Here is a 22,397-nt window from a genome sequence, read left to right on the forward strand (position 1 = left end):
CTTTTTCACGGAGGAAAGAAAAGGAGGCAGGCGGTGAGGAGAGACGACGAGAGAGCATTGCAGGAAGGTGATGCATTGAATGGTCCTTCTTGTGGTAACTGTTCAAAGAGCTTTCTCGCGTCGTTAATACCTAAATGTAGATATATGTTGACCGTTGACTCGCTTCGATGTTATTAGGACACACCAAATGGTCGTAGTCAGATATAGCCGTTATGAGGGTAGGTTGGTCTTTTAACCGCACAGTGCAAGGCAGTCGGATTTGGTCGTGCAGTGGAGGGAGGACAAAATGGTAAATTCAGTAACGGCAGACAGCAAGCTGGATTTGGAGTTTTTTGTCCCACCGTGTTGACCTCATCCTCTCACTCTCTCTCTACTTTTCTTCTCATTTAATTCTTTTTCTCTACCATTAATCCCATTTTTAATGTATTCCTTCCTCTAATTTCCAACCTCCACGTTAGATGCCAACCCTGCAACCCCTCTCTAGCTTGCTTTCCCTTCCACTGCTCTCTTCCTCTGCCACACCTTTGTCTCTCTTTCCACACATCTTACTATCTCGGGCTTTGGCTTCCCCATTCTCTTAGCAACGTAGAAGAAGAGAAGACAAAAAAAAAAAAAAATCCAATTTTTCCACAGATTTTGCCTTCTTTCTCTGAGTTCTTAAAGGTTGGGGTGGAAGTGGTTCTTCCTGCGGCCTTCTTTTGCTTCAGTAGGTTGTAAGCTAGACCTTTCTTGTCACTCTTGGCTTGGTTCTTTGATTCTTCTCTGACCACGCTTCTCCTTGGTTTCTTGCTAGGGTAACTGCGCTCGAGGTTCTTTGATTCTTCATCGGTTGAGGATGCTCTTTATTTGGGCTTCGCGATATCATCAAGATTAGACCATCAAAAAGGTTTTTTTTTCCTTTCTATTGGATTTTTGGATTTATTTTTCCCTTATGTTGCTATATGCATCACAATTCTTCTCTTGATGGTTATGGGATTATCTCTAGATTTTCTTTTTCCATGTACTTGTTTTTAGGGGTTATTGCACGATCCCTAATTATGGACTTCTGGAAACAAAACTCTCGTATTGCTGATACTTCATTCAAAGCTTTGAATTAGTGATTCAGTGGGAGTTAATGTTTCCTTTAGTACCATAGATTATACTGTGTTGTTTATGTTTGTGACCAAAAATGTTATGGACTTGGTTGTTTTATCGTTATATTTCATGCGACATAAATTCTGAGAATATGTTCGGTTATAAGCTTGGTTTATGCTGGATAAGTTGCATTATGACTCGTTACAATAGAAGGAAAATATTCCTTAGATTTCACAAAAAAAATTGAGAATGATTCATGGTCGACAATGTAGGTAACTGCTTAGCATCCCATCAAAAACCTGCAGGTTTTCGATCCATGGATGCTAGCATTTAGCAGATTCATGCGTCTGTGAAAAGGGTAATTTTTGGGTTCAGTGTCAGGTAATAACGTGCTCTTTGATTTTCAGGAAGAAGAATGTCATCTGGTGATTCTCTAAATGCTGAATTATCTGAGAAGACACCAGTCCTTGGCCTGAGACTTTGGGTTGTGATTGGCATCTCGGTAGGTGTGTTGATTGTCTTCATTCTCTGTATCCTATCCATATGGGTTACATCTCGTCGGAAGACAAGCAGAACCTTTGACAAATTACCAGTATCGCAAATTCCCAATGTCTCAAAGGAGATTACAGTAGACAGAGTTGGTACACATAGTCTTGCTCAGAGTCTCCAAGAGCATGAGGGACCATTCTTCTCCTCCTATGACAAGTTTAGTGAGAAAGACTCTGGAAAGAAGCTCGCACATTTAACAATGAGTAAATCTAGTGATGCTGACAATATGAGCCAATGCAGCTCAGTTCACCACAATGACAGGGTTGGGAGTTCATATTCTGGTGATGAAGGTAGCTCAGGACATGCAAGAAAACCGTACTCGCCATACAGTCGTGTCTCTGCATCTCCTTTGATTGGCTTGCCAGAGTTCTCGCATCTGGGATGGGGCCACTGGTTCACTCTACGGGATCTCGAGAATGCTACAAATCGTTTTTCAAAGGAAAATATCCTTGGGGAGGGCGGATATGGTATTGTTTATCGAGGCTGTCTGGTCAATGGAACTGAAGTTGCAGTCAAGAGGCTTCTAAACAATCTGTAAGTTATATTTATAGGTTCACTATTTATGATTTTTCACTGAAAACAGACATTGTTCTTTCACATAGATAATTTAATTTTGTGAGTTTTGGGTTTTCCAGGGGACAAGCAGAGAAAGAATTCAGAGTGGAAGTGGAAGCTATTGGTCATGTCCGGCATAAGAATTTAGTCAGGCTTTTGGGATATTGTATAGAAGGAACTCATAGGTGGACATTTGTTATTATGTGCTTGCTTTACTATTATATTTTACCTTGTCAGATAAATAAGCACCTAAAATACAATTTATATCCAAGTATAGAGGATGATTTCCCATCTATTCATGGGCAGCTATAGATCAAACGGTAAGCTTGCTATTGTAACCAATTTTTGTTCATACTAAATGAAGATCTCTTGACCCAACGGCCTTTGGGATATTGTATGGAAGGAATTCATGGGTGAACACTTGTTCTTATGTGCTTGCTTTACTATTGAATTTTACCTTGTCAAATAAAAGGAGCACCTAAAATACATTTTATATCCAAGTACAGAGGATGATTTCCCATCTATTGATAAGTAGCTATAGATCAAACAATAATATCGATGCTGTAACCAATTCTATACATACTACATGGAAGAATCTCTTCTATTGTTTGACAAACCAGAGCAATCTGGTGAGATGTAAACAAACTTATAATCTATGATTGGTTACTTGATTCTCAACAACCTAGTGTTGCAAAATTTGGTCATAATCAATCATATTTTGGAAAAGAAATATATATTTTCCTTGTCAATGGTTTTATAAATAGGCCATTTGTTGTTGAAAGAATATGACACTAGTACGGCACATACACAGAACTTCTTTAAAAAGAGAAAAAAAAAGACATGCAGCTTGACATAGTATTATGTTGAATAATCTCATCTTTTATATTGCCTAATATGTGTAGGATGCTTGTGTATGAGTATGTCAACAATGGAAACTTAGAGCAATGGCTTCATGGAGCTTTGCATCAACATGGTGTTCTTAGTTGGGAGAACCGCATGAAGGTTATCCTAGGCACTTCAAAGGCGTAAGTCTGGACATTAAGATTATACTTGTATCACTGTTAGTCTTCTTTATATTTTGATCTCATATCGACTCAAATATTAACCATTAGGTGATTTTTAGTTAACTAATTTGTGTGATTGTATGGCTTTACAGCCTTGCTTATTTGCATGAAGCCATTGAACCAAAGGTTGTTCACCGTGATATAAAATCAAGTAACATCTTAATCGATGAAGAATATAATGGAAAGGTATCCGACTTTGGACTGGCTAAGCTCCTTGGTTCCGGCAAAAGCCATGTTACTACTAGAGTGATGGGAACATTTGGGTATGCTGGCTTTCCCTTGATGTTTGTGCTAAGTTGCATCTTATAATTAAAGAGGCTCTTAGTATTTAGTACTTATCTAAAAGACAATCAATTTCTAAGCATGCAGAAGTTTTATTTCTGTTTACTGCAGGTATGTGGCTCCTGAATATGCTAATACTGGACTTCTGAATGAGAAGAGTGATGTTTACAGTTTTGGAGTATTGTTATTGGAAACCGTTACTGGCAGGGATCCTGTTGATCATGGCAGGCCTTCAAATGAGGTACGTCTTTCAAACTCTGGATGCAAGGATAACAGCTGAATTGTTCATGTCCTTTCTACTGGTGCGGTAACTTCTGAACTAGGGAACTACTTGTATTTGTATATACGTAGGTGTCCCCAGTGGAATATAAGGCCAATGGATCAGCTTCATAACCGGCAAACTGACTGCAATTATGTATTCTTACACTTGTGTTACCTAGTTCTGCTATGCTTAACTGTCCCATTTGACAGGTGAATCTTGTGGAGTGGCTCAAATTGATGGTTGGAAATAGGAGAACAGAGGAAGTGGTGGATCCAAATCTTGATCTTAAACCACCTACACGGGCTCTTAAGCGTGCTCTGTTAGTTGCTCTGAAATGTCTTGATCCCGACTCTGACAAAAGGCCCAACATGGGTCAGGTTGTTCGAATGCTAGAAGCGGATGAAGTCAGTTTTAACCCACAAATCTTTTTATTATTCTGTTTATTCATGTTTTGTGGCAGAATGAAATACTGATGCTTACTTATTTTCTTCCCCAAAAAGGACCGGAAAAGCCGACGGAATCGTGCAGCAAGCATGGAGATCGAGTCTTTGAAGGAGAGTAACTGTTCAAGTGATCTAGAAAATAAAGTAGCTGGATCAGATAATTGGTCATGTGAGAGATTCCATGCATAAGTAATGGTCATCAGATGGCGTGCATCAGCAAATCAATCATCGGCATTGTCTCTTTGCTAACGAAGACGAAAAAGTTCCACCAACTGTTATTCCACAGGCATGGATGCAAGAAGATAGATGGTGTCAGAGTGAAAGCTTGTCATTTTGGGTTCTGGAGCTGTGCCCAATTTCTGCTTCCAGCATGAAAGGTGAGGAGATAAAAGAAGAGGCACTCAATACCCAGTTAGATATCCTGTACAGATTATCCATGTACAATTTCAAGTTCTCTCGCATCGTTATCTATAATTTTTTGGTTAATTTTTCCCACTGTTCCTGACTCTTTGCTGATCTTGCATTTATTTTGTCTCTGATAAAAGCATGATCATAATTTCTTTATATTTTGGCTGAAGTTGCTTTTTCTTTATAGGTGTAGATGCCTTGCTCTATTATGATGTCTCCATCTGATTAGTGAATATGTTCCTGGCTTTATCAAAAATAAGTCTGAATTTGATCAGAACAGTGAATGATGTTAGACTTCATATAGTCATTAAGCTTGTTGAAGAAGCATTAATGATGAAGAATGACTGTCACATAGAAACATAGCAATATGTCTACTGAACCAACTACATGGAATTGCATCTTCACTTCAAATGTAAATACTTACTGTTTCAGCAACAAAAGACTGTTCCATCTCTTTTTACTGTTTATGCTAAATGCTGAAGGATACTACTATTCACTTAATTATACCCTCATAATATTTCTGGGGTAGAGGTTGTATAGCATGCTGGTGTCAGCAGACATACATGGAAAGCCCTTAAAACATGGAATTGACAGCAAAAGTAACAGTTGATAATATGTTGTGCCAAACCTCTATCCTCAAGACTCAGATGACATCTTTTCTTGAGACTTTTAGAGAATGAGAAGAGGTTGAAGACATCCCATGAATGTACAGCATTCCACTGGAGATGGAAGAAGAACAGAGCACAGAGTACCAAATTATAGCAGAAACAAAGATGATGAATTAGAGCATTGCTTCCTTTGATAACATCCACAAACCTTTTTTACCTTGAAATTTGTGTCAGGCTTCTGAAAAAGAAGTTCTCTTTTTTATTATCCAAAGCTCAATACATTGATATCAATTCTTTTCTTCAAAATGCACATAAGCCCTTCAAAAGTTTGTGGTTTTTGTCAGAATATAATCTTTATGTTGTTAACTATATATGAGATGTTAATAAAATGTATCTAGCAAAGTCATTACCTCCACATCTTTAACCTTGACTTGAAAACATAATTGGAATGCTTGATGCCAAATTGGATCCTTGAGACTCAATTTAGATGATCCATCAATACCAAGTGACCAATACATAAACAAATACCATCAATACCAAGTCAATGTGACATAATTAAAAGTATTAATTCTCAAATAGCATATGCAAAACTTGATTAAGGAGAAAGTTAGGTTAAGCTAATGATATCATCAACCAAAATAGTAGTAGGAGATTGCTATTGACATTTTTTTTTGTTTTTACTATTAGCAATCATAAAATATAATTTTACTAAATACAACACCTCAATTATCAATTATTATTATTTTAGATAATTTATTTCATCTATCGATCAATCAGACATCGAAACTCTAAAAAGAGAATGGAAGGGAAAGAAAAATTGATGTGAAAAAGAGTAGAAACAGTTGAAGTGATAACTTAAGATATTTACATCCGATTCATAGATGTGTTTCTTAGAAATATTAAAAGTTCGATTGTAAATAGAAAAAAAATTGCTAAGCCTCCTAAACTAAAGATGCTTTACACTGTGTCTGCGGGCGATCCCACCTGATCTATCATCCATCTCCAGATAACAAATGGCATGCTTTGATTGGTGAACGGAGGAACAACCGGAAGACGTAGGATATTGAGAGAGAGAGAGAGAGAGAGATAGAGAGAGAGAGAGAGAGACCAAATGAAGCCTGACGACCGAGGAGTTGTCACACATCTGGTTGAGTTGTGTGCAGGACTGAGCCAATGAGAAGATGGACGAAGATATGAATGAGATAAGCGTTCGTATCTCTTCTAATCTCCCCCGTGCTATTTAAACGTCTCTCCGCTCTCCATCCCCTCACCACCAGCAGCTAAAGTTCACTCCGCAGGCCCCACCTCAAGAACTCCTCCATGGCTGCAACAATGGCCCTCTCCTCCCCCTCCTTCGCCGGCAACGCCGTGAAGCTCGCCCCTTCCGCCTCCGGCGTCCTCGGCCAGGGCAGGGTCACCATGCGCAAGGCAGGCGGCAAGCCGGCTGCCTCCTCCGGCAGCCCATGGTACGGCCCCGACCGCGTCAAGTACTTGGGCCCCTTATCCGGCGAGCCCCCATCCTACCTGACCGGCGAGTTCCCAGGCGACTACGGGTGGGACACCGCTGGCCTCTCGGCCGATCCCGAGACCTTCGCCAAGAACCGGGAGTTGGAGGTGATCCACTGCCGGTGGGCCATGCTGGGCGCGCTGGGGTGCGTCTTCCCGGAGCTGCTGGCCCGCAACGGGGTCAAGTTCGGGGAAGCCGTCTGGTTCAAGGCGGGGGCGCAGATCTTTAGCGAGGGGGGGCTGGACTACCTGGGCAACCCGAGCTTGATCCACGCGCAGAGCATCCTGGCCATCTGGGCCTGCCAGGTGATCCTGATGGGCGCCGTCGAGGGGTACCGCATCGCCGGGGGGCCGCTGGGGGAGGTGACCGACCCGCTGTACCCGGGCGGCAGCTTCGACCCGCTCGGCCTCGCCGACGACCCGGAGGCGTTCGCGGAGCTGAAGGTGAAGGAGATCAAGAACGGGAGGCTGGCCATGTTCTCCATGTTTGGGTTCTTCGTGCAGGCCATCGTGACCGGGAAGGGGCCGCTGGAGAACCTGGCCGACCACCTGGCCGACCCCGTCAACAACAACGCCTGGGCCTACGCCACCAACTTCGTGCCCGGCAAGTGAGAGCAGGCGCTACGTGTGGTCATTCTGGTGCACCGCATCGAGTGTCTGCATGGAGCCTTTCTCATCTCTTTCTCTTGTGCTATGTGAGAGGAGGGCAATGTGTACTAGTATTTGTTGGAGTAAGAAATCTTAATGATCTTCTTCTCTCTATCTAAAGATTGAGGATATCAATCCGACCTAAGACGAAGAAAAAGCTCTATTATTTTTTCTATAATTATTCTATTAAACCAATGAATTATAACAACAGGACGTATCATAATGAACTATAACAACAGGAAGGTGTTCTTGTGTTCTTACGGCATTCATGTGGGCTTAAACATAGGGAAGTCTTATAACAACAGATATGGGCCGTCCGTTAAGGGTCCAACATGCAAAAGTACATAAAGATCGAGATCGAAAAAGATTTTTTGACTTAGTCCCCTGTATAATGTTAAAATAAACTTTTGTCTTTGATTATAAGAAAGTAAAATATTTTATAAAGTATTATATATAAAAAAAAAAATCCTCGATTGTCTGTGATAAAATCTTTTCTTCGCATAGTCGATAAGAGAAAGACTATTAGAATTATCTTCGACTATTATCCACTTAGATAGATCGACGAGAGTTATCTTTTTCTTCGATTTATTTCTGTTGTTGCTAAGAAAAAGAAATCTAAAAGCTCGTCCATTAGAGCTTACCGCGTGACATACGACAGGTCACGTACATGCACATTCGACAGATGAGAGAGCATGTGTCCCGAAACATCCTCTCTCTCCTCCGACCACGTGTACGGCTCCAGACCCCGCGGGCAGGGATCCTGGGTCGACTCACGTGGGGGCCCCTACGAGCCGTACACCTGTGCGTCCGGTGATGTGTCCATGTCACTGAACCCCCCTCCCCCTCCGCTCCCCTCGTTGCGCGTGCCACCTCGTCCCTTCGTCGAACGAGCAACGACAACCGTCCGATCTACGGATCACGATATCTTTCGGGAAAATTCATAAAATGGTTCGTCGTATACTTCAGTCTTCGTATGCGTGCAGGAAGATCTACGACAGGGAGTCGTGGAACGCCATACGTATGTCATGCCTTTTTGGGATCTTCGAGTGCTGCGTGAAATCTGCGGCTGAGAACAAGCAAGATTCAATGGACATCATTATAGGAATAAATGTAGATCATATACGAAGTCTACGTAGCTTTTGATGGTTTGCTTTGGAAGTCCCGTGATTCAGGAGACGATATCTTTTTTTGGGGATTTCTGTCTTCGAGAATTGGGAAGAGAGAAGCCGACTTCAGATCCTAAAACAAACAAAAAGAGTCACAGGATCCAATTTTTACGTGACTGATCACACGCCCTTCCCGTCTCCAAGTAGCAGCTCGCTGCATACTTGCCCCTGCATTTCTCTTGAGGCTCTCCTCCTCTGCTTCTTGGGACGAACACAGTGTGTGCTTTAGTTCTTGTCGTCTAGGTTCTTACCGTCTCTGTCTGTCGTTTCGGTAGGGAAGCTGTGAGCGTACCTGCAATGGATGTCTGCTGTGTGGGATCGATGGCAAACGCGTGCTTCAGCCAGGTGAAGAGAGCAAGTGTTGGCTGCCGGGAGAGTGGGATTTGGGGAGACGGGATAGGAAATGGTCCGAAAACTACAAAGGTGTGGGATTCCAAGGTGGCAAAGAGTTTGAAGACTAGGAGCTCGTTTGGAGGGCGTAAGACTGGAGTTGCATTCTCTGTTCTCACTTCAGATGTCGACCAGGAGACCATGGTGAGTGAATCACTGCTAGACATTTTTACGCCGTGCCCAAAGTCTGTTCTCACCATCTAAGGTTGTTGTTATGATCAAAGATCACAAGTAATCTCTAGGAACTTATATATTATGCTGTGACCTGCATCTGCTCGTATCTTCTTTGAGTTTGATTCCTGTGTCAGCTAAATACATGATTTGATGCTTTTCTTCTGCACCATGAACTCACTTCTGCTTCTATTCTATAAATCGGAGTGCTAACATTCTGTCACAACTTCAGGTTTTTCATGCACCAATGTTTGGTAGGCGAACCGCAGATCCAAAGAGTGTTGCTTCCATAATACTGGGGGGAGGGGCTGGCACTCAGCTTGTTCCTCTCACTAGTACCAGAGCCACTCCTGCAGTAAGAATTTAGTTTCTATGTTCTCATGACTATGTTTTCTGATTACAAATTGGATGCTTATTTTATGACTTGAGTTGATATTCAAGTCGAATTCACACCCTTTGATATGAGTTTAATGTTTCCTCAATTTTTGTCTTCATGAGAAAGGGATGCTGATGATAATCTATAAAATCATAGACGACAACTTGCATTTGTTTTTACAATGGTTGTGGTGTATAAGTACAACTGTACAAGTATTCAAGAAAACCGTGCCTCTTTGATGCCTTTGAGGAAGGGGATTCTGGATTGTTCTAATTGATCACTCGTATGTTATAATAAATCATATGCCAATTCTTTCAGCAAGTAGTCGATGAAGCCATCAGATTGAGGATATTATCATTTGCAGGGTTTCATTTTTTTTCAGAATCAATTTAAGAATTGAATGTATGCTTTTTGCAACCTGTAGGTTCCAATTGGTGGATGTTATAGGCTAATTGACATTCCAATGAGTAACTGCATCAATAGTGGGATAAACAAGATCTTCATAATGACACAATTCAATTCAGCTTCACTGAATCGCCACATTTCTCGTACATATAACTTTGGAAATGGAATCAATTTTGGTGATGGATTTGTTGAGGTAATGCTTCCAAACTGGCCAGAAATTATCGAATTCTTATGATGGTTGGACTCATCAGAAGCTGATAAGCAGGTTTTAGCAGCTACACAAACACCTGGAGAAGCCGGCATGAACTGGTTTCAGGGTACAGCAGATGCTGTCAGGCAATTCACTTGGGTATTTGAGGTGGGCACAAAGTTATAGATCACATTTCATGAATTCATTTGCGTTGCATGAAAATTGTCAATTATGTTAAACTCCATTCTTGCGCCTTTGTCAGGATAATAAGAACAAGAACATCGAACACATACTGATCTTATCTGGTGACCAGCTTTACCGGATGGACTATATGGACCTCGTGCAGGCATGTCTGAATTCACACAAAGAATTCTTTTTTACTTTGTTCAAAGGAGACTAATTACCTAAATGATCATGTACTATGGAATATGCAGAAACATGTTGATACCGGTGCTGACATAACAGTATCATGTGTGCCTGTGGGTCACAGGTAAATGATTTAACCTTATCAACTGTCCCTTATGATGATTTTGCTTTTCTCTCCTTCGTCTAGTAGTTTTGTATTGAGAAGGATCATAGTCATCCAACTATTACTCTTGTCATGTAGAATGGCTAGAAGTATCCATTTGCTGATTTAATATTTGACATGTTAACTTACCATGTCTAGTGTCCTTTTCTGTGTTCCTCATGGCGTACAACTTGGTCTATGGGCCTAAGGTCACACATGGTTTAAATTACTGGGTTATTTTAATAGAGATTAAACCAAGAAGCCCTCTCTAGCTAATCGTTTGTTCATCATCTGTGTTACTGCCCTATCTATTGTTCTTGTCTTCAATATATTCGATAAATTACTTGATACCATACGCAGATGGGTTACCAGTTCACAGATGTGGTACTTGATCACATCGAAATGCATCAATCAACTTTGCAACTGTTGTCATGGGTTTTATGAGCCATCTGATTATGTTTTCACCTCTATTGAGTTTTATTCTTGGTTTGCAAGGCTGGCACAGTTTACAAGCTTGAATCATCACCGTGAGGCACCAAAACATCTTTGATCAATTTGTTATGTGCATTCCATATTGCCTCTCTGTTTTTTGACACTAAATTTGATTTTTGATCTTTCCAAAGCTTATGCAGCATACTCGTTTCACTCATCACAATGAGGCACCAAAAGATGTTTGATCTATTTGTTATGCAAATTATGTTAGTTTCGTGGCATATGAAAATACAAGTCTTTGATTCCTGCCATATTTTTCAATAAGCACATCGTTCAACATTTCTGTAATGTTTCCAATTTTTTCCTTTATTGAACAGAATAAAACAAAGCTTAGTTTGTGGTCAAATCTCTAATTTTTCTCATAATAGTATTGCTTGGTACGTCGCAAACCTGACTTGCCCGAATCAAAGATCAATAGGTGGTTGCATACTTTTATACATACTCTTATTTGTTTATGTTGAATTACTAAATTTGCTTAATACTGATCTAGTAAATTATTGTCTATAAGCCGAGCATCTGATTACGGATTGGTGAAGATTGACGAGGCAGGCCGCATTATCCAGTTTTTTGAGAAACCCAAGGGTGCAGACTTGGAAGCTATGGTAAATTAGGCCACTTTTTTTTTCTTTTTCCCTTTTTTGAATCAAATTGATGAGAATGTATGTGGCATCAAATAAAACATATCAGTAAGTAACAAAAAAAATGTTGAACCGCAGAATGATAATGGAACATTTCTCAGACTGTCACATCAAGATGCTATGAAATATCCATATATTGCATCAATGGGAGTCTATGTATTCAAACGAGATGTTCTTTTAAAGCTTCTAAGGTAGGTGTCTATTTCTAATGTTATTCTGCCATTATATTGTCCATATCTTATTCTGTCTTTTCTTCTAGGTGGAATTATCCGAAATGTAATGACTTTGGATCAGAAATCCTTCCTTCTGCTGTAGAAGAGCATAATGTTCAGGTAACAGAGAATGTTTTTACTTGATCTCTCAGATCTGTAAATGTAATTTGCTTAAGTTGGGCATAAGGAATGTTGACAACTCGGCAGGCATATGCATTCAGTGATTACTGGGAAGACATTGGAACAATTAGATCGTTCTTTGATGCAAATTTGGCACTGACAGAACAGGTTGACACTAACCATGCAGATAATCCTTACTAAATGTTGTTTGTTTACTCTTCACATCATCCTGTCTTAATACCGAACCAATGAATACATCTGCATTTACATCAGCACGACTTGAGTTTTAGCTTAACAAGCACTGATGAAACGATATTACCATTCTTTTGTTGCAGCCTCCGAAATTTCAGTTTTATGATCCAATGACACCCTTCTTTACATCACCGCGATTTCTACCCCCAACAAAGATCGAAAAGTGCAGGGTATGCTGTCATGAACGACCATTTTACTGCATCTTATGGCATGTTTAACCAAGAAGTCATATGCACAGGTTATGGATGCAATCATCTCACATGGGTGCTTCCTGCGTGAATGTAGCGTGGAGCGTTCTATAGTTGGAGTGCGTTCACGTCTAGATTTTGGTGTCGAGCTCAAGGTTTGCTTTCGCTTTACCGAACTTGTTGAAATACCTTCGTATGGATTAGCTAAAATGTTCTTGATACGGATAATGTGATTCGAATGTTTGTAATGTACATCAAGATTACTGCTTCAATTGAAAGGAAAGCTTGTTTCATCACAATTTCTGCCTGATATGATCATAGACATGTATTTATTTCACATCGGCACCACAGGATACGATGATGATGGGTGCTGATATCTATGAAACCGAAGCGGAAATTTCTTCTCATCTGGCTGATGACAAGGTCCCAATTGGTGTAGGACAAAAAACCAAGATCAGGTGAGACCTTTGAAACATTTTTACGACGAACACAGGAAAATACTGACTCTCGTTTGCTGATCTCCAGGAATTGTGTCATCGACATGAACGCGAGAATAGGAAAGAATGTGGTCATAGCAAACAAGGATGTAAGCACTCTTACTTGACCTCGTCTCCTGAAAGATTCTGTCGATGCTAACCAGCATAAGATTCACCATTGTAACAGGGAGTCCAAGAAGCTGATAGGGCAAGTGAGGGCTTCTACGTACGATCGGGGATCGTGGTGATTCTGAAGAATGCTACCATCAAAGATGGAACAGTAATATGATACGAAGGATTCAGCAAGGAAGAAGAAGAAGATGCATGCCTTACAAAGAATAAGCTGCAGTAGTGCAGCTTCATCCTCGTCTGTGAATTACGAGTTTCTATTTGATTTGGTAGCTTTGTATGTGCCCAATAATAACTTCATCAGCAACCTGCTCTGTTCTGTAAATAGAGCTTTGCTTTGTGGTATTAATATGAATCTGCCCTTCATAATTGCTTCATCTCATTAAGAATTAACTTGTCAGATCATGAGATTTGCACTTGTAACTTAGGCAGATCGATACAACGTTTACTAGAAGGCATGCATGATGGAGATAGAACATCATCGTATCTTCCAATTCTCCTGGATGACAAAGATCATCCATCACAAGGAGAGTCACGATCTCACCTGTTGAGGTATATGGAATCCTACCGCATGCTCAGTTTCCTGCACCCTTTCCCTTGTGGGCAGCCTTCAGTTGTTTCTCTCTCATGGCCTTTGCCTTCTTGAGCTTGGCAATGTTTCGCTCTCCGGCACGCAACCTCCCCAGGTAGCGAAGCTGCCGAGACTGGATGGTGATGATTCTGGTCGTCGATGGTGCTTCGCTGAGAACCACTTCATACCCGTCTCTGTACGAATCCATGCCTTGGACCATCAGCTGCCAGAAGCAGCTACCTGCGGTGGCACCGCCGCTGCTGGCCGACGAGTAGATCTTGGAGTACACAGCTCCGAACATGGCGTCCCTCTGCTCGCTGCTGAAGCCGGGATCCTTGGATGACTTCCCGAACTCCGTCACCAGCAATGGCTTCCGCAGCACAAAACGCGCGTCCTCGATGTGGACGTCGAGCCAGTTGTTGAGGAACGCGAGCTGCGATTGATCGTCCGAGTTGGGTAACCTGTTCATGGATTCAAAGCCGGATCAGGGCATAAAAAACGGATGAACCGCGTCGCATCTGATGAGGACAGCATACCATTGATCGGGGTAGGAATGAAGGGTGGCGAAATCGATTCCAGGAATCTGGTTGTTGGCGATGAAATCAGTTCCCACTTGGAAGCCTGGATTGGCTTGCTTCTGAGGAGATGATTCGCCGTAGAACCCCTCTAAACCGGCTTCCAGCAAATGGTTGCTGTCTATGGATTTCAAGTAGGCAGCCATCTCCGTGATCCAATCCTGGATAACAATCAAAGGAAGGAAGAGCTCCTTTTACGCTGGTGACAAAGAAGAAGCCCCACGAGGTTGTAGTTTGTGCCAATTAACCTGTATGCTCCTCCCCGACAGATCCGAGGGGCATCTGGGCTCATTCATGAGTTCCCATGCAAAGACTGTTGGATCATCCTTGTAGGCAACTCCAGTTATGTTGTTGACTCTTGTGAGCACAGTCTACAGAAATGGAAGAAGCAACAGTTGTTAGCTCGCCATGCTCACACGAATGGATTAATCATTCGTATTACCTTGACATGATCTTTGAAGTAACCTTTGACAACAGGGTCGGTGAAGAACTCATCTTCAGATCCAATTTCGTGCCCCTGATCCCTTGCCCATTGGACATACTGCTTCCTGCCTCCATAGTTGTCATAGCTGTTGACCAAGCTCAGTATGAGCCTGATCCCATACTTGCCGGCCTCGGACACCACAAAATCCAACCCCTTGACCAAGAGAAAGCGATGGCGTAAGATAACAAAACAGATCTTTCAAGGATGCACAGAGACAAGGGGAGACCTGAAAGGTCTGTTCATTGTAGGAGCCTGGGGAGTACTGCAAGGCATTGCTCCCTCCATCACTGAAAGCCCATGTCCTGGCCACAGAGAGTTCATGGCTGGAGGCGTCACTCAGTGCAGAGGAGACCTTGTCTCTCTGAGAAGGATCTGAGGCCAGGGTCATCAACCAGTAGGCATTGAAGCCATTGGCAAAGAATGGATTGCCATTGAGAACAAAGTGCAGCCCACTTATCCCAATGAACTCTCCTCCTGCAGCCTCAACACCATGATGTGGGCCAAACAGCAGGACCAAAACGACAACTAAAAGCTTCATCCTCCTCCTGCGGCTTCTTCCTCTCCCGTAGATGGCGATGCAGGAAGAGGAGGCCTCGGTGGGAGGGTATAAATAGCAGCAGCTGCTGCCTTCTTCCTCTCTGTCCTCGGTGTCTGGTGCAGAGAACCTAAGGGATAACCTGAGCACTACCAAGGATCAGGCATCCTCCATTGTAGATGTTCGAGGTTGTCAGGCTCTGCATGTGACCTATCACTCGACCGCTATGGTAATTTGCACAGTTAAGAATGTTCTGTATTCAGCAGAGATCATATGTTTCTGGCAAGTGGTTGGATCACCGCGATTTTTGCTGTGGCTTGGGATGGTGGTTATGTTTCGAGGTTTACTGGGTCAGCTCGATGCAATCCCATGCCCAAGTAGGACCTTAGTTGGATCACTGGGAACGTTACTTGACAGACACCAAGACAAGCTCGCTCGGGAGATTGGTTTAGCTAGAGGAGAAGCTCAGGAACAGTATGAATCAGACACCCATCACTAGAGGAAAAGGGTGCAAAGCTGCTTTGAGATTTGGCGCCAACGCGATTAGGATCGGTGGCAGGGCTACCGCCATTGCACGTGATGTGTCCACCGCTCCCCCATGCAGAGTCGCGTCCGCGTGCTCGAATCTATCCATCTTTTTATCCGCCTCTCTACGTCGAACCCCGGGTTCTGTCAACTTATCACATTGGGCGAAGAACAAGATACGACATTGGCGAAGGGTGATGGGTAAGCACAGGGACTGATGGGAAACCAGATGTAGACCACCACCACCATCATCTTCTTCTTCTTCGAGGAAGAACGGTGGACGCGAACAAATGCAGGGCATGTTCTTCGTTCAACATCTGTGCAGATTGGAGATAAGCTTTGGGTGGGCGTTCAGAGAGTCGTATGACCTCTTCTGGTTAGGGTTTGTGGTGCGTGTTCGTAGGAGGTAGAGAGGCTCGTTGCTCGTGCCAGCATCTGCGGCTTTCGATGGAAAGGAAGGAAATGGGAATGGGCGATGTGACGAGATGACATGGGAATGCGTGATGAACTTCTTTGGTCAGGCGAAGCAGTGCGGCTTCCACATGCACATCGGTGCGGCGGAGTTACGCAGCAGAGCAGAGGTGATGGGAGGGGGGGGGGGTTAAAGATGGATCTTTGTGGAGAGAATGTTAAATGTAATGACATATATGGATTATATCATTTTACATTATAAGAGATATACCATAAAAAAATATTTAGTCTAAGAGAGGATCGGCCATCGGATCTCTTCAATTTTTTGTGTGCTGATCTCCAGAGCTCATGCATTCACATTTTTTTTCGACTTAACATAATTATCTGATGATTGATGTAAATATGAACAATATGAGGCCAGTATAACTAAATGGAATAAAATTATTTGATATGTGATATGAGCCATTTTGTTGCAAATAATATGTTCCACGCAAAGATTAGACATAACAGATGAGTTACAGTTGACACTTCTACAAGGCTCGTATCTGACCACCGTAGCCATAGTATCTGAGAAGACCTTCATCCTGTCGCCAGTTTTCTTTCACCTTCACTTCCACCTGCCCAATCCATGACACAACAGTGAGAGAAGGATGTCAGCATAAAATGCTAGAAAGAGTTCAGAAGGCAGAACATATGCCTCTGCACAGGACCTCAAGAAAGACTTTCTTTTGCAGAAAGTCTTCGATGTCGAGCCTTGCAGCTGTTGCTAGCACCTTCAGCGCCTTCCCACCCTGCATTTGAATGGAGAAGTATGTATAAGATTTCGATATGAAATGATATGAAAATATCGTAGAATACCTTGTTAATATAGGTATGAGAAACAAATAACTATAAGCAACAACTTTTAGGGTGTATGTGAACTATACAATCTTCAAAGATAAATATTTCGGAAGCTTAAGCTTTTCCCATAATTTGTGTTCTTGAGTTTCATTAACACTTCTCCCTTATGAGTCAAGTTGTTCGGTGGTAAAAAAGCAAAATTAGCATGAATAATTGCCACAAAGTTAAGATCATGCATCTGTGGAAGTTCAGAAAAAGCATTCAGTTTTAGTCGGTACATTGGTTATTTGTCAATAAGGGTTTAGCTCATGACATGTTTGGAAGTCCTCAACCATGCTTCCTGATCAAAAAAAAATGAAAGAAGACTTCAATATCCAAGCTTAGCTCATACGTAGCTTGCTTCCTTCTGGGTGTAATGCAGTGCCAAATTAAAATATCCAACAAGCATAAGCACGAGCTCTCCTTGAAAAGGCAGTGACTCAACCGCACCTACCAGTATGACTACCTTCACATCGGTCACTAGCCCTCCCTTTGGCATCCCCTCCTTGCAGTTAAAGATGACAATTTTGGACATGGCCAACTTCCATAGTGTGACGGTTGATGTGTAGAAGGCCTGGGAGCTATTCCATTGTCGTATACGATTATTAGTGATTTTGGCTTCATGCAGGCGAGTTGCAGCATGATGTCAGCAGAAGATTAAAAAAGAGTGAAGATTGTCATTGTATTGGCTCGATTGACCCAGGATAGAGATACTTGCAATTAGTGGCCTAACTAGTAGGAGTTCTACATTCATTCATGCCCTGATGATTACCAACAATTTTCATGCGTAAGTCTATTAACAAATGTCCCTTGATAAGAAAGAATAAGCATTTTACATTTTGAGTTGGAAAATCATTTGAAACAACACTTGCATCCTATGAAGATGTGACTGTTAGAACATAAAGGAAAACCCCAAAATTTCCACTTGTTGGAACTGGCAGAGGAAAAACTCAAAATTTTCCCTCCTTCCGTAAGAGCTTAGTCCCACACCACCAGGGGAGAATTCACTCCCTCTCCTCATCCATGATCCATCCCTCCTTTTAGCCAACCAGGAGCCTAAATAGAAGGGTTAATTGGATCTACATCCATCCCTTGCATGTGGGTTGGATTGAGTCAAATGTCGATGGATGCCGGCTTAACCAAATTAACTTTATTTTATTTTCTTTTACCAATTTATCCTTGGACTAGGTATGACATCTTGCATTGGATTCCCGATTTTGTTGCACGATCCAATGCATGTGATCCGACAATTGCTGTTCTCATTGCGTACAAAATCTCATGCAAGATGTTAATACCTAATCCAAGAACAAAATTTAAAAAAAAAAAAAAAAGTAGAGTGAATTTGTGAAGCCTGTATTCATCCACATAGGTTAACTTGATGAAAACTCTTCGGTGACACGGTGGACTAAAGTCCTCAAAGAGGCGGAAGAACAAGAAATTCGAGTTTTTTCTTATTGTTCCAACAATCTCTACACAAAAACTCAAAAATTTCAAATTCTTATATAACTAAATAAATAACCAACAACATTTATTTATTTATTTACTTACTTAAGGATTTAAAAAAATTGAGTGTTTTGTGGGGATTGTTGGTCTTGTAAGGGAAAAAAACTCAAATTTACTCTTTTCCTCGATTCTTGTTAGGACATTTAGTTCCAGTTAATCCCACATTGAAGGTAAGGACATCCCTCTTAAAATCCACTAAGTACTTTAGTAGAAAGGATGGTTGGATCTAACTATCCAAACATGCATGATTTGGATCAGATTGAATTATATCCTAAACTTTCTTTTAATGATTTTACCTTTTGACCCAATTTAGTGCCACAGATTTCACCGTTGCATCCTGCAATCCAGGAACACATCCCAGGGAATGATTCCTGGGGTGATGTGGCATCCCTTGATTTGGTGGAGGGCCCAATCAAGAGTTGGATTGCTATCTTTTTCTTTCTTCTCTTATAGTCCATTTTACTATCTATTTTCTTTCAATTTTTCATTTGATTTTGTTGGTGTTGGAACGTCTTTATCATTCTTCATGATCATGCTCATAGAACAACAAATCTTGATTGTATGTTGGGAAATTTACTGACCAATGCCTGCATGGGATGAATAAATATACTAAGGTTGACGTTTACACACATCTGAATTTCATTTCTTTCAACTCTGGTTTCAATTTTGTTTTATAACAATGTAATCGAAGTTAGACTCATATCATTTTTCCAATAGCAACAGGAAGCCTAAAACATGAATTGACATAAGAATGCCAAAAACATTCCAATGGCCATGCACGGAAAGTTGTCAAAGCATAACTGGAAGAACAAAAAGTGAAATGCCTTTGCAAAGTAAACGAAGAAGATTCACTATTTACATCAACAAGGTTTCGTGAGATACCTTGCCAATGAGAATGATCTTTTGTGATTCCTTCTCGACCACAATTTCAACTTGAATGAAGTCTTTGGATGTAGGCCTGCTGATGTAGTTCAAAACATTGACCTATAATGTGTGAAATAGAATTAACAATTACTTTGTTAAACCATAGAATAGGAAAGCTTGTTTGTGATCAATCATCTTAGAATCATGGAATAAAAAAACCTGGCATGCATATGGAACTTCATTTCTGTATTGGGTGAAGATTTTCTCCCTAACAATTTCTGCAACAAAGAATCTCTCAGGATGTTCGCTAGCTATATCCTGAAACCGAAAAGATGAGAGATGGGTCTTCTTCTGAATAGAAGTTTTCATGTCATATGATGACTAAATTAATAATTAATCAAACTAAGGTAACTAAGATATTCAAGCAGTGCAGTAAGAGTATAAATGTAGGAAACAAATGAGAAAAGTCAAGGATGCAACAACCTTGGGATAATAAGCAGGACCAAAGGGGAGTTTTGAAAGTATCCAGTCTTTGACATCATCCACTCCCTGACCAAATTTGGCACTTACAGGTATGACATCATCAACATTGGTAAACTTCTGGTACCACTGCAAAATGGACCATTCTCAAGTTAACTATTATGACAAAACATGTAAAGAATATACAAATTGTTTAAAACATGAAAAAAGTAAATCACGGCTATCAACTAAAGGAATGAGTATAGAAGTGCAACCTCAAGTCTCTTTGCAATTTCTCCAGGTTTAATTAAATCCTTCTTGTTCAATACCAATAGAATAGGAAGGTTATCCCTGAGAGTTCCAATACCTTCTTCTAGCACATCATCGATCTGAAATTCCAGAAAATGTACAAGTCAAAAAAGTTTGATGTTGATTTTTAGATTAAAAAAATATTCACATAGAAGTTACCTTGTGAGGTACTTTACAAGCATCAACAACTACAAGAACACAGTCTGCATTAATAGCTGCACTCCTGACATTTTTCATCATCATAGAGTCCAACATATGCATCTTCTTTTCAATTACACCAGGTGTATCATAAAGTATCATCTGCAAACTAACACATTAATGAGATTAGAAACCAAAATAAGCTCATCAGAACTTCATGTGTTAATTGCTTCAAACATCTATTTTTTATCTTAACAAGTACAAAATTATAATTGGTCGATCAATGAAAGTATAGTACCTGGTATTCGGGACCAGAGCATATACCAAGAATTCGATGGCGTGTGGTTTGAGGTTTCTCTGTTACAATCGAAAGTTTTTGGCCTATCATCTGGTTTGAGAGTGTACTCTTCCCAACATTGGGCCTGCCTAGCACAGCTACATAACCTGCAGTTACAAATTCATACATCAATTTCTATCACAAAGCCACATGACATGTAACAAAACACAGGAATTTCAAAGTTCTTAGTAGTACTAATGCACCCTGAATACACCAACAGAACAATCATCCTGAATTCAGTCTCCATATCTCTAAATTATGCACTACTCATCCTTTCTCTTTTTACTCAGGACATGTTCCGACCCCAAAAGGGCGAGTTGATAGAACTTCAGACTTAGCCACTTTAGATCATTAATTCACAACGAAACCCAAACGGCATAATCCTTATCACCCTTCAGTTCCACTACTTGCTTTTGAAATGTGACTCCAAGTTCCATTCTGCAATTTCAAATAATAGAAAATTCTGGTCTGATAACACGCGAAGGTAGCCAACACTAGCATGCACTCACCAAATTCTGAGAAAAAGGTTGTGGAATGCGAAAGTTTAAGAAAACCATACGTGCAATATGGGAATCAGTACACTTCAGAATGACCTACACTTTTTATGCAGAGTGGCGATACTTTGTGCAGGAAAAGACAGGGTTTGCCAAGGTACAAATCCTTCTACCGAACATAATGACCTCCCTTTGTATTCTTTCTATGTCACCTCGACAGAACAATCGTTCAACTTAGTTCTTTCTTCTGTATTGCCCAGATGTATCACTCAATCGGAAAGCAAACGCAGAATACATGTGGAAATGAATGATCCGCTTCCGTCATCACCCGCCAAACCCTTTTCTATCGTTTCCATCTGCGGAACTAGGGCCAAATTGTGCCACATTATCATGTGAACATATCCAGAAGAAGAAATTTCCGATATCAGGACCAATGAAGATTCAATTTTGCGGCTCCAAGATAGTTAAAGGCATCAATTTCATGACTAGAAGACCGCCTACAACCGAAAAGAAATCGGGAAAGAAGAGCGCAAGGAGAGGAACTGACCGCTTCGGTGATTACGGCAAGTGGAGCGGTCGGGGTCGAGCTCCTCGAGCTCGTATTCATCGAGCAACGCGAGGCTCCGATCCGGTTTCTCGCTCAGCGAGAGCAACGGAGCCGAAGGATTACTGGAAGTCAAATAAGGCTCTCCCTCCTCCTCATCCTCGTTACTTCCACAATGGATGATATTCCTTTGACTGTTCTCGAGAGGCGCGGCCAATCTTGCAACTGGGGGGCGAAATGGGCTTCGCGAAGAAAAAGGAGAGAGGGAAGAGGACTCGCAGTGAAAGATGCGTGAAGAAGGAAGGAGGAGAAGGAGGGGGGAGCCGCCCTCCCTCGCGGAGGTCGGGGGCGGCGCCGCGGAGATGCGGAGGGCCGCCAAACCCAGCTTCATTTCCCCAGGCCAAATCGGGGGATTCCGGCGAGGAGCCGAGGAGATAGATAAGATAACTGTTTCCGGGTCGGATCCATTTAGAACCGATCCGAATCCAGTAACTAATCAAGGTGTGTCACCTTCTTCCTCGAGCATCTTGATCACTCAGGGTGTTTGATGTCCTCAATCCGCCTTCCGCCGCCGTCGTTCTCGTCCAAGTCGAGTAACCGCTGCCGGCATTTGCCTCGCCGGCTCTTGCGACGACCCGAAGCATCCGACATGGCTGG

The 22,397-nt window shown here is 41.6% G+C and overlaps 5 protein-coding genes across 7 annotated transcripts; 3 read left to right on the forward strand and 2 right to left on the reverse strand.

Annotated features, from left to right (window-relative positions):
• The first annotated feature begins 420 nt into the window (after positions 1 to 420).
• Positions 421 to 4,793, forward strand: LOC135649463 (probable receptor-like protein kinase At2g42960). The gene is made up of 9 exons (XM_065167830.1): positions 421 to 710; positions 794 to 886; positions 1,482 to 2,157; positions 2,259 to 2,363; positions 3,081 to 3,203; positions 3,335 to 3,505; positions 3,636 to 3,765; positions 3,996 to 4,190; positions 4,287 to 4,793. The coding sequence occupies exons 3-9, from the start codon at positions 1,490 to 1,492 to the stop codon at positions 4,416 to 4,418; spliced, it is 1,524 nt and encodes a 507-aa protein (XP_065023902.1). The 5' UTR covers positions 421 to 710; positions 794 to 886; positions 1,482 to 1,489; the 3' UTR covers positions 4,419 to 4,793.
• A 1,709-nt stretch (positions 4,794 to 6,502) lies between these two features.
• On the forward strand, positions 6,503 to 7,513 carry LOC135650163 (chlorophyll a-b binding protein of LHCII type 1-like). Its single transcript, XM_065169353.1, has one exon. The coding sequence runs from the start codon at positions 6,566 to 6,568 to the stop codon at positions 7,361 to 7,363; it is 798 nt and encodes a 265-aa protein (XP_065025425.1). The 5' UTR covers positions 6,503 to 6,565; the 3' UTR covers positions 7,364 to 7,513.
• An 888-nt stretch (positions 7,514 to 8,401) lies between these two features.
• LOC135582210 (glucose-1-phosphate adenylyltransferase large subunit 1-like) lies at positions 8,402 to 13,489 on the forward strand. Of its 2 annotated transcripts, XM_065167828.1 has the most exons (16): positions 8,402 to 8,708; positions 8,841 to 9,099; positions 9,359 to 9,481; positions 9,927 to 10,100; positions 10,173 to 10,265; positions 10,360 to 10,443; positions 10,532 to 10,587; positions 11,606 to 11,699; positions 11,814 to 11,926; positions 11,995 to 12,067; positions 12,155 to 12,235; positions 12,403 to 12,489; positions 12,558 to 12,662; positions 12,859 to 12,965; positions 13,033 to 13,093; positions 13,171 to 13,489. In XM_065167828.1, the coding sequence occupies exons 2-16, from the start codon at positions 8,863 to 8,865 to the stop codon at positions 13,270 to 13,272; spliced, it is 1,590 nt and encodes a 529-aa protein (XP_065023900.1). In that variant the 5' UTR covers positions 8,402 to 8,708; positions 8,841 to 8,862; the 3' UTR covers positions 13,273 to 13,489. The 2 variants fall into 2 exon arrangements, with proteins under 2 accessions (XP_065023900.1, XP_065023899.1); XM_065167827.1 differs by having other exon boundaries at positions 8,402 to 9,099.
• Positions 13,490 to 13,494: 5 nt separating this feature from the next.
• LOC103997291 (mannan endo-1,4-beta-mannosidase 1-like) lies at positions 13,495 to 15,490 on the reverse strand. Its single transcript, XM_065167831.1, has 5 exons — positions 14,969 to 15,490; positions 14,701 to 14,895; positions 14,507 to 14,629; positions 14,220 to 14,419; positions 13,495 to 14,144 (listed from the first exon to the last, which is right to left on the reverse strand). The coding sequence occupies exons 1-5, from the start codon at positions 15,278 to 15,280 to the stop codon at positions 13,688 to 13,690; spliced, it is 1,287 nt and encodes a 428-aa protein (XP_065023903.1). The 5' UTR covers positions 15,281 to 15,490; the 3' UTR covers positions 13,495 to 13,687.
• A 1,146-nt stretch (positions 15,491 to 16,636) lies between these two features.
• On the reverse strand, positions 16,637 to 22,158 carry LOC135649001 (GTPase ERA1, chloroplastic-like). Of its 2 annotated transcripts, none has more exons than XM_065167083.1 (9): positions 21,744 to 22,158; positions 20,664 to 20,809; positions 20,387 to 20,527; positions 20,194 to 20,307; positions 19,943 to 20,068; positions 19,679 to 19,777; positions 19,478 to 19,579; positions 16,924 to 17,004; positions 16,637 to 16,830 (listed from the first exon to the last, which is right to left on the reverse strand). In XM_065167083.1, the coding sequence occupies exons 1-9, from the start codon at positions 22,129 to 22,131 to the stop codon at positions 16,744 to 16,746; spliced, it is 1,284 nt and encodes a 427-aa protein (XP_065023155.1). In that variant the 5' UTR covers positions 22,132 to 22,158; the 3' UTR covers positions 16,637 to 16,743. The 2 variants fall into 2 exon arrangements, with proteins under 2 accessions (XP_065023155.1, XP_065023156.1); XM_065167084.1 differs by having other exon boundaries at positions 16,911 to 17,004.
• Positions 22,159 to 22,397: the final 239 nt, after the last annotated feature.

Source organism: Musa acuminata, chromosome BXJ3-9, assembly GCF_036884655.1.
Source record: "Musa acuminata AAA Group cultivar baxijiao chromosome BXJ3-9, Cavendish_Baxijiao_AAA, whole genome shotgun sequence".
Classification (NCBI taxonomy): domain Eukaryota; kingdom Viridiplantae; phylum Streptophyta; class Magnoliopsida; order Zingiberales; family Musaceae; genus Musa; species Musa acuminata.

Bases quoted from the DNA above. Each gene is read 5' to 3' on its own strand.
- LOC135649001 (XM_065167083.1), bottom strand. From the start codon at position 22,131: ATGAAGCTGGGTTTGGCGGCCCTCCGCATCTCCGCGGCGCCGCCCCCG. The intron at 20,810-21,743 runs GTCAGTTCCTCT...TTGTAACTGCAG, and splicing joins TTGCCGTAATCACCGAAGCG to GTTATGTAGCTGTGCTAGGC. The intron at 20,308-20,386 runs GTAACTTCTATG...CTGGAATTTCAG, and splicing joins CTTGTAAAGTACCTCACAAG to ATCGATGATGTGCTAGAAGA.
- LOC103997291 (XM_065167831.1), bottom strand. From the start codon at position 15,280: ATGAAGCTTTTAGTTGTCGTTTTGGTCCTGCTGTTTGGCCCACATCAT. The intron at 14,420-14,506 runs GTTAATTGGCAC...ATTGTTATCCAG, and splicing joins TGTCGGGGAGGAGCATACAG to GATTGGATCACGGAGATGGC. The intron at 14,145-14,219 runs GTATGCTGTCCT...ATCCATGAACAG, and splicing joins CATTCCTACCCCGATCAATG to GTTACCCAACTCGGACGATC.
- LOC135649463 (XM_065167830.1), top strand. From the start codon at position 1,490: ATGTCATCTGGTGATTCTCTAAATGCTGAATTATCTGAGAAGACACCA. The intron at 3,506-3,635 runs GTATGCTGGCTT...TGTTTACTGCAG, and splicing joins AGAGTGATGGGAACATTTGG to GTATGTGGCTCCTGAATATG. The intron at 4,191-4,286 runs GTCAGTTTTAAC...TTCCCCAAAAAG, and splicing joins GAATGCTAGAAGCGGATGAA to GACCGGAAAAGCCGACGGAA.
- LOC135582210 (XM_065167827.1), top strand. From the start codon at position 8,863: ATGGATGTCTGCTGTGTGGGATCGATGGCAAACGCGTGCTTCAGCCAG. The intron at 10,266-10,359 runs GTGGGCACAAAG...CGCCTTTGTCAG, and splicing joins AATTCACTTGGGTATTTGAG to GATAATAAGAACAAGAACAT. The intron at 12,068-12,154 runs GTAACAGAGAAT...ACAACTCGGCAG, and splicing joins TAGAAGAGCATAATGTTCAG to GCATATGCATTCAGTGATTA.
- LOC135650163 (XM_065169353.1), top strand. From the start codon at position 6,566: ATGGCTGCAACAATGGCCCTCTCCTCCCCCTCCTTCGCCGGCAACGCC.